Below are 10846 nucleotides of genomic sequence, written 5' to 3'. Positions count from 1 at the left end.
TTTCCCCCAATTCAAAATCAACATTTTCAATTAACACTTTAAATCTAGCTTTCTATAAATAAAACCCATCACCATTAAACAATGGATGCCTGTTTAAATTTTTTTCTTGTTAGAAGAAAAGTTTGAAGTCATTTTCCTCTTGTGCTGATTAGTCTTTAAACAGGAGTTAGGTTTTGATGCCACTTGTTGGACATGTGACTCCAAACACAAGAGCGGGGGGTGAATTGTGTGGGTTTAAAAAATGTTGGTGAAAATCAAAATCATTTTGAAAATCAAAGTTTAAATTTATTTTAAAATAAACGAGCAAATAGGTAGCGGAAAAACAGTTTAACTGAAAAGTAAAAGACTTAAGGAAAAGAGAAAGACACAAGAGATTTATACAGGTTCTGTCTCATAACTTGGACTGCTCTTATCCCTAAAAATTATTCTTTAGAGTATCCAATATCTTGAGATATTTCAATATGATATGCCCACGAACCTCCTTTTACAATGATATGAAGTTTAAAGGCTAACTTCCAACCAAGCAACGAACAAAGTTTTTCATTTGAACAAAACTTAGATTTTCCAGGGGTTGATCTCGAATCAATATGGAGTTTTACATTAACTATCCTCCAAACCGAGATGGTTTTTTATATTGACTATCCTCCTAATAGAACTAGGGTTTTACACGGATTGACCTCGAACCAAAATGAGATTTTACACAAAATTATCTCAAGCCAACAAAGCTTTTACACTAGGCTGAATTCATGAACCAAGATGTGATTTTACACGCACTAATATGGAATTAACATAGCTTTTACATTTGGCTGAGCTTAGGAACTGTTGTGAAGATTTTAATGACTGATCTTCACAAACCAAAATAGAGCTTTTATTCTATGAGAAACTCAAGAACCAGACAAAGACTTTCTACAATAATCCCCTAAACCAAATAATATTTTTTATTAGTTTAACTCGCAACTAACTAACTTCTTATAGAATAATATTATGCTCAAGAGACAATACACTCTTGGTAAATTACAATTAAACCCTTAGCCAAAACAATGAGCATCACTAAGACACAAGGACACTCTTAAAGCACCAAGGTAAAATATAAGTGAGAAAAAGAGAGATTTATTAAAAGAGACGAGAGAGTGAGAAAGTAGGATCAAAGATTGATTTTTGAGTGATTTAAAATGTTATAGAAGCTCTCAATTTATATGCTAAATTGTGGTTTAAATTTGGAAACAATCCATGGATGATTTAACGACAATAATAGATTATGCCGATCGAATATTACACCTTAATAATTAATTGTTCAAGCCAAAAATGGAAGGTTTTGATATTTAACTGCTACCAATTATTAAGAGATTATCCCAATTAATTCTAGACTTTACAAGCTGAAAATAATTTATTAGAGCTTCGGGGATAACCAATTGTCCAGTTGTATAAAGCGCTCCAATCGATCATACAATTTCCTGATCAATTAGTTAGGCCATACAAAATTTCAGGTGATTTCAACAAAATAAGAAAGACTTCTAAAAGGTTTTTAGTTTATGTAATTATGCCTTAGTATTTCTAGAAGTACCCTTGTGCCTTTTCATGACACTCGTCACTCAAATAGACACAATCAATTGAGATTTCATACTTCCTTTCTTTCATAAAGTTTCATGTCTTGGCATCATTGAGTTTGAGTTTAGAAACATACAAGAATATTGAATCTTCTAGTTTAATGAGGCCCTAGATATCTTTGAGTTGATTACCATTATGAGAGAGTTGAGAGATAAAAACCACCAGTGAACATTGAAACACGAGTCTTCACTTAAATGTCGTTTGACCATAATGTACACTTCAAAGAGATAACTTGATCTTCAAGAGCATCTTCCAAAGGGTGACTTGATAAAACACCTTTAGCATCTCCATCCGATGGAGCTATCTTCAAGTGATAAAGACTTCACTTTATATTGTTTGATATCAAGTTTTATTATCATGAAAATCATATAGTTAGTTGCAGTTTTTCTATCAATAAACTTCACCACCATGGATCATCTTGACAATATCTGTAAGCACATAGATTCATATTCTCACCCTTTTGATGTTGACAACACATCTCTTAGGGAGGTGATAAAGAAGAAAACAAATAGGTAAAGTTTGGAGTGGTTAAATTCTCCCTCACATGAGTAGATCATATACCTTACTCCCTAGTGAGTATACTTCTCACCCTTTGACATAATAAAAAAAGACGAGAAAAAGATATTTGAAAAGAATGAGAAATATGAAAGCACATAATTCACATAGATCAAACATGATTAAAAAAGAAACTATTACTTCATTAATTAAACAACATGAGTACAAGGGGAGAAGATAGAATAGAGAGGAAATAACAAATGCAAAGAGAATAATAGCTAAATCACACAACAAGGAAAGAAGCAAAAACTAATATGTCTCCTCATCGTCATCGTTGAACATGCTCGAAGATCCAATTCTGGTTTCGGAGAGCTTGCGATCAAGATGACAAACACTTGAATTTTTCCTTCTTTGCATCCTTATTTGATATTGTTGATTCTAGAGAATGGTATTGAGGAGAGCATTGGTGGAAGAAGTCTAAGGGATTTCATAATTGAAATCCTCCAGAGTTGCATTATTTGCTTGTTGAGTTTGACCTATAAGAGATCTTTTTCTTGATTTTAGAGGTAATGGAGCTGATACTTCATTGTTGATTCCTAACCTCATTAATTTTAGGGTTCTTTTTATTATTACCATGGATCGGTTATATGATTCTCCCTCCTCTAAATCGAAGCCAACATGCTCTATAATTTTTGTAATTAGTTCATTATATGCTAAACTTATATTTTTCTTTTTGTTCCCCATCATATAATGGATCACTGCACTAGCCTAATTCTCTTCAATTCTATCAAAAACCATACCATAGCTACGCTGGATTTGGTTAAGTAACTAGAGTTGATTTTACTTGACAAAAGAACATGGTTAACAGCATAGTGAAGCAGCCGAATATCCGGGCGCCTAGGCCTACGGTAAAGGGAGTGGGAATGCCAAAGTTTGGATTTGACAGGAGTGAGGTATAAGCAATCAAAAAGTAAAAATCGTTACTTTTTTATCGTTATCATAGTTTGTTTTGGTGCATGAGAGCTTGCAAATGCATGCTAACTCTTCAAGAGATAAATGAATCTAGTGTTTGTTGACTTCAGAAGTAAGAACCTTTTCTACGTAGTTGAGGTTTGAACAAAACATTCTCACTAGCATAGGAAACCTTTCATTCAGGATGTCATAGATGAAGCTTTTCAATTCCAAATTAGAAAACAACTGAAGGAAAGCACAATCTCTGAAAACTCGTTCTTCCAAGTAGTGTGAAACAAGAATTTTTCTTAATTCAAAATCCAAGTTGAATTGATCTTCTTGATCTCGAGAAGAAAAAAATTCTGAGTAGTATGAGGCCTCTAGATGTGCGGGATATTTTAGGTATCATTGATGATGACACAGAGAAGGAAGACATTAACACTTACAAAAGCCCACACAAGAAAAATGCAAGATGATATGAGAAGAGAGGAGAATGAATACCTTTAAATAGCAAAAAAAAAGATTATAAAAGCCTAATAATCAATCATCCCATTAATACAATCGGTTGACAATTAAGAACGTGGAGGACTTGTTGTTTCTAGTGCTATAATCGATTATCCCTTTAGAGCTAATCGATTAGAGCACGCGGAATTTGAAATCCAAAAGTTTCTAATAGATTATTCCATAAGATCTAATCAATTATTTATTGTGTATTTTCAGCATCATTAGATTTAGAGAATTTCTTTATAGACCTCCCATCCTTTTTGGTCACCCGCGGCGAAATTCTCAAAATGCCCCCATAATTCGGAAATGCATCTCCGAAGTCACCTTTTTATGAAAAAAAGGTGGTTTCGGATATGCACTTTCGAAAACACCTTCTTTTTTTTTTGAAAAAAAAATGTGATTTCGGAGATGTACATCCAAAATAAAGTTAATTTCCAAAAAAAAGATGACTTCGGAGATGCAACTACGATTTCACCCCCCTTGGAAGAATTCAGATATGTACTTCTGAAATCTTGTCTGATACACAAATCATGATACAAACAAACAACGCTTCGAATTATTATAAATCATCAAAATTACAAAATCACATAACATAAAATTAAAGTAACATATTGCTAAACACGGGTAGTTGAGGATGAGTCAACATTTCGATAACGTCGGCTCCCGATCTTTGAAGTTTCGCATCCAACTCGATCAGACCCTTCAAAGAAAATCGGTCGAAAGTTGTCCACAAAACTGCTAAATCTTCGTTGTTCTTGACTTCAAATGGGGTGAACTAGACGTCTCCCTCGTCGTTAAGCGAAGGCGAGCGGTACTCAAGCTTGACAATCTTCCGATTTTCCGGGTATTGCAAGAGAGACTTAAACGACGTTATCAATTCCGCGAAAGGCGTGTCACGCGAGAAGCGAAATTGGAACGGCATCGGGTAACCACTGGTGAAGTAGACAAAAGCTAGGTAGGGGTAGATTTGTGTCATTGCCGTTTGTGGGTTGATGTTGATGAAAATGTATGGTCTATTATTTATAGACTTATTGGAGCAATAATGACCCAACAAACCTTATCTTGCTTTCAGTGGATGTTTCGGAAATGCACTTCCGAAATAGCCCAAAAACATTAAAATTTTGGAAATATACATCCGAATTAAGCAGAAACAGAATTGAAATTTGATTTTTGCTCTGTGCAGTCTGTTTTGACAATCAACCACAAATTCAGCCAAGTATAAGCATAACATAAACAATGACAACATTAAATATAGTTATATTATATATGTATTGAATCAGTTTGATTTTACATTCTAAACGATGATACATACAAAAAATGACACACATACGGTCATTACAAACAAAAAGGATCCGGTAAAAACTAAAATGCGCCGAACCAATCCTCACCGCTTAGTTCTTGAAACGTATTGGTTATCGCCCAAAAGTTTCAAAAGGTGTTGCATTTCCGACCTGGGCCCATTTTCAAGACTTTAAGATTGTGCCGTTCATTGTATACTTGCTTGATATTTGAAACACTATCCGGTTTTTTTCGCTTCAAATCGACAAGTATGTTTCTCGGCGCCACTTTGATTTTCGATAACTCTGAAATAACATTCTTCTCTTCGCGGGACAACCGACACGCAATTGGATGCCCGTATAGCTTAGTTTCCAAGGCATGATTATGAATTCCACAAATGACGCTAAAACGCCACAAATCATCAATCCTACGAGTCACGCGCAACTTAAACGGACACGCACACTTTCTCGATCCCGTATCATCGTGTTTTAACACCCGGTTTGTTAGTACATACTTCCCACCCCTCTCGCAATTCAACACGACAAGAGCTTTCCGTTTACTACTTCCATTGTCGGAACTTAATATAACAATGCCAAATCCAAGTCTACTAGCTTCACTTCGAACTGAATCAAGCAATTGTCCGGATGCACCATACCTAACATATGCAAAAATACAAAAAAGCTGTTAAAACTGTTTTTTTTCTTCTGCCAGACCTTATTTTGGAAGTACATTTCCAAAATTTGTTAGGTGGTTTATTTCGAAAATGTACTTCCGAACTGACGCAATTTTCTTCATCCTAAATCATAAACAATGTAGTGGAATAGGAGATTAAATGAATGATGTTTACCTCAAATTGTAGCTCTGTATGCTCCCTTTAGTATGATCAACCGCTTGAAACTTGATTTGGAGACGAAAAATTGTTTGAGAATGATGGAGGTTTTGGAGAGGGTTTATGTTTTGGTTTGGATGAAAATGATGAAATAATGAAGGAGGGAAAATGTATATGAACAACTTTTTCCGGAGATGCATCTCCGGAAAAATACCCGACAGCTTAAATCCAACGTTTAATTTGAAATTTAAGTGCTCTCGGAGATGCATCTCCGAAAACACCCCCAATTGAAATTTTCGGAGATTCATCTTTAAATTTTGGGAAAATCTGAAGAAAAAAAAATACTTCAGAGATGCATCTTCGAAGTAGGGGTATTTTGGAGTTTTTAGTAGGGGTTTTCCTCCTTGGAGGTCTACAAAGAAATTATCTTAGATTTATTAGATTTTTTGAACCTTGGATTCACATTGGGCTTTGCAGTTATGATTTTGACACCCTTTCTTCACTTCTTTACACCCTTTTTTCGAAAAAGACTCAAAAACTCTAATAAAACTTTAAAATTATTTTAAATTAACCGAGCAATTAATTTTGAACTGGTTCTTGCGATTCTTGCTCAGAACTCGTGATTTCAACCATGGAAAAAAAGGCTTAATTGTTGAAAAAAATATGACTATTTTATAGTGAAAAGGCTTCTCAACATTAATTGACACTATTAAAATATACTTCAATCGTTATTTATATAGATCTTCTTCAATTTGAGCCTTATCGAGCAGAGATATTAAAATTCAAAACGATGTCAAAGAATACATAAAATTTTGAATTTTCTTAAACTTCCATTTATCAAAATTTACATATGAATTACAACAATAATGGTTCTAATTATTAGGACCCCAACAACTTAAGTACATGACTGTCCTTAATGATTCCTCTGATTGCTTTGCTTCTTCCTCCTTTAATTTATTAGAAACCATAGCATAAGAATTAGAAGAAGAAACCTTCTTCGCTTGAGACAAAGATCTCAAATGATTTTTAACATGATGTTGAGCTGATCTTAATCCATAATTCCATCTACACAAGCCTTGGTCTTTCAAGGCTTCTACAACTCCAACACTGGCTGCAACTGTCCAAATTCTTCTTGTTGAACTCATCATGAAATAATTTGAAATCTTACTTGTATAGTGTATGGCTAATTGATTTTGTTTTGACTTGATTGAAGATGCAATTGAGTGAAGATAGTTTTATATAGCGTAAAGTGAGAAGTGATTGTGTGTAACAAGGTTTGTAAAAACCAGTGGCATGAAGAAGCTAGCTACTGGTTTTGGTGGAAACCATGGTTTTGTCATTATGATAGTAAATAATTAAAGATTCTCTGTTAGAGCTCAATGAATCATCAATTTTTGGGACCATGTACGTGTGCATATGACACATATGTCACACTTACGTTATCTTCATCTACTATATCCGCAAAATTGTTGTTTACAGCTGTATTGTCCTATCCTGTCTTGGTTTTTTTCCCTTCTGTTGTTGTATAGAAGGGTAAAATAGTCCTTTAGATGTGTTTTGCCGGCATGAAAAAAAAGATTTAATTGACATGCACTTGTGAAAAACATTGGGGAAACAATAGGTTTGATCTCTAAACATGTAAATTCTTATGCGGTTTATAAACATATCTTTAAATATTTCTTTAATTAAATTTTGTCATTAAATATATCATTTGCTAATTATATCTTTAATCTATAAAATATAAACAATGCAATTAGATACATTCAAAAATCATAATCATATTGCTTCACATATTGGACAATCAAAATAATTGTCTAAAAAAAATATGCATATAGACATTTAATTATAGTTTAATATATTTTGTAAAGACTACAAAGGAATTTGATATTGATCAATCATAATGTCAAATTACAGTTCATTCACAAATGTTGATATCAAATAGTGGTTGGTGATGGCTCAAGACACAACATTTTCAACATTGGTTAAATGGTTTTACAACTTCCGTCACTCATTTTATTAATGAAATGTTTTACATGTTTTATATTGGTAACGATAATATTATATTCTTATAAATTCTTTATTAACACACATGTCAACTAACTCATAATTGATGTTGTGAGATATTAGATCGAACTCTAGTATGTTCGAAGAGTAGTTTCTGGTTCGATATAGAATAAGCATGAGGTCGAAGCTTGTTCGCATGCTGCTGTCGAAGTAGTGCGTGTTGTAGTCGAAGTTGTTCTAACATGCATTAGTCGATATTGTTAGTTTTGTTAGCATGTCGAATTGGGCCTATTTGTTATGTCCAATTATTTAAGTTAGCTCGTATTCTAATTTCTAAGTTAGCTTATAATGAATATTTGTGAAAAAGTTCATTAGTTTAGTATGTTAGGTTTATTATAAATAACATACTAGTTTCTCATCATTGTATACTGCAAATTCTAATTTATGGTGAGACGATTATTTGTTATTCTTGTAACACTTGTAATTTTGATTGAAAGAGAAAGTAAAGAGTAACAATTTTAATCAATTCTTTGTGTTCTTATTGCTCCCATCTTTTTCTTACTCTTGTGGGTTTCTTGTTGAAAAAAATGTATTATACTTTGTGATTTGGACATCGTTTTTTCACAATAAATGTCTATAAAAATTGTAAATTGTAGTTATCAATTTAATATTTATTTTTAATAAAATGTTGGTCAATTTTAATGTGTTTTATCATATCGTGTTTAACATATTATTATGTGTAATATCAATGATTGGGTGCCACTAAATAATTTCATAAGACCTATACAATATTTCTTCGGATCTTCTATCGTATTCGTTTCATCCATGATAAATCACAAAATTTTAATTCGATAGCCATGAATTCTACCTCAGTGTTTGATAAAACAACTACACTTGATTTCTTAATTCTCGAACAAACAAGGTTCCCACACAAAAAACTACAATAATATGAGGTAAATCTTCTATCATTCAATAAATCAACATAATTAGCATCAATGTAAGTCTCCTATAAATAAGAGACTCCTCCTAAGAGTGTATTTGAGATATTGTAGAATACGATCTATAATATAAAAGTGTATCATTCTCGAGTCATGCATGAATTGATTCATCATATTTTTTTTTGATAAGCAATATTGATTAATAAAATGAGGTGAGTACTAGGAGTACACACAACCCATTACAAATACAAGATTATACATAACATTAACAATATTTTAGAACTTCTAATGGTGCTTGAAACCAAAAAAATAAGGGAATAAAATTTCATGACTTAGCACCTATCACCAACCATATCCAAGAAACCACTTTTATGTTTACTGTAACTTCATCTAGAACAAAATTCACATTGTTGAACATGAAGTTGTTTCTTGAATTTCAAATAGACCAAACCGTTGTTAACCAAACCAAACACAATTTCTGCTTTTTCATCTTTCCTTTCAAACTTAGAATAAACTGCTCCAAATGATTGGACCCAACCTGCTCACCCACCAATTGAACATCCAGCCACAAGCCAATATTCTCCCAAACCTTTTTGGAGAATGGACATTTGAAAAATAAATGTTCTATATCTTCAATTTCTGCTGAGCAAAAAACACAATTTTTGTCTTCTTCCCTATGGATGATATTCCTATTTACTAGTTGCTCTTTCACTAGCAGCCTATCTAACATTAATCGCCACCCAAAAATTTTTAATTTTGATGGAACAGCAGTATCCCAAAACCTATTGATCACCACTAAACAATTTGCATCTACCGTCCGCTCCATTTGATGCTCTCTCAAGAAAGATGTGCAGCTTTTGACTGAAAAAACCCCATCAGCATTAGGCCACCATTTAGATGTATCAGCACCGCCTTCAATCGGATAAATACCGCCTAAAATCTCCACCAGCTCCAAAGCTTCTTGAACTGCTAACAGATTGTCTAATAGCTTTTCTGCTTCTATGTGAAAATCCCAAGCCCACCGCTGCCCTTGACGAGTGCCCATTTCGTTCACATAACCCAACGGCTTGGTTGATAAACTGAACAACAGGGGGAATAATTGCTTAAAAGCAATACCTCCCAGCCACCTGCCAAGCCAAAATGGAATAGATTTTCCATCACCTAAACCAAAAGAAATGTTACCTGCAAAACAATCAAAAAAATTAGTTTTGTGTACGCTTGCCATTATCATGTCTTTCCACCAAACTGATTGTTTCTTTTCCGACTTAAACATTGCACCCATGAACACAGCTTTTTGGACGTCCCCGTATCTTGCTTCTAAAATATGTCTCCACACCGACGCACCTTCTTTCAGCAACCTCCATTTCCATTTGGTCAGAAGAGAGTTATTAAAATGCCCAATATGTTTTACTCCCAAACCACCCCCCACTTTAGGTTTACAAATGTTATGTCAGCTAACCCAATTGATACTCCTTTTATGTTCATTTCCACACCAAAGAAAGCGACTCTGAGTGCTTATTAAATCTTTAATCACCTTTACGGGAGCACGGTAGAATGACATGGTATAAATCAGAAGACTAGAGAGCACTGAATTGAGAAGGGTGACTCTGCCCCCAATTGATAACAATCTTGACTTCCACATTGATAACTTGTTTTTGAAGCTACTCACAACAGCATTCCATGACTCTATCCTCCTCGGATTGATTCCCACCGAAATGCCTAGGAATTTGAAGGGAAGATTTTCCCTACTATAACTCAGAAATTGTGAAGCTGATTCCATAAAGTTCTCCTCCAAATTCACACCCACCACCTTGCTTTTGTGGAAATTCACTTTTAGCCCCGAAATTAATTCAAAGCCCCTAAAAATCGCTTTGATGCTCCGCAAATTGTTCCAGCTACCTTTTCCAACTATAACCGTATCGTCCGCGAATTGTAGAATCATCACATCAACATTGTCCCTAATTCTGTAGCCTTCAAATGATCCAAAGGCAACTGTAGAATTAACTAAAACGTTTAAACCTTCAGCCACCAAAGTAAAAAGAAATGGAGACAAGGGGTCTCCTTGTCTTAATCCCCTTTCTACCATAAAATCTGACGTGGGACTCGCGTTCACCAATATTGATAATGAATTGTTAAATATGCACGCTTCCATCCACTTGCACCAAATACTACCAAAACCGAATTTCCCAAACAGAGATCTCAAGAATTGCCAACTAACACAGTCGTAAGCTTGTTGGAA

The 10846-nt window shown here is 34.0% G+C and overlaps 1 protein-coding gene across 1 annotated transcript; it reads right to left on the bottom strand.

Annotated features, from left to right (window-relative positions):
• Positions 1 to 6475: 6475 nt before the first annotated feature.
• LOC131648105 (uncharacterized) lies at positions 6476 to 7045 on the bottom strand. Its single transcript, XM_058917895.1, has one exon. The coding sequence runs from the start codon at positions 6811 to 6813 to the stop codon at positions 6538 to 6540; it is 276 nt and encodes a 91-aa protein (XP_058773878.1). The 5' UTR covers positions 6814 to 7045; the 3' UTR covers positions 6476 to 6537.
• Positions 7046 to 10846: the final 3801 nt, after the last annotated feature.

This window comes from Vicia villosa, linkage group LG2, assembly GCF_029867415.1.
Source record: "Vicia villosa cultivar HV-30 ecotype Madison, WI linkage group LG2, Vvil1.0, whole genome shotgun sequence".
Classification (NCBI taxonomy): Eukaryota; Viridiplantae; Streptophyta; class Magnoliopsida; order Fabales; family Fabaceae; genus Vicia; species Vicia villosa.
The sequence above is the reverse complement of the archived record's forward strand: the minus strand, read 5'-3'. Positions and strand labels throughout refer to the sequence as shown.

Coding starts and splice junctions, on each gene's coding strand:
- LOC131648105 (XM_058917895.1), bottom strand. CDS start 6,813: ATGATGAGTTCAACAAGAAGAATTTGGACAGTTGCAGCCAGTGTTGGA.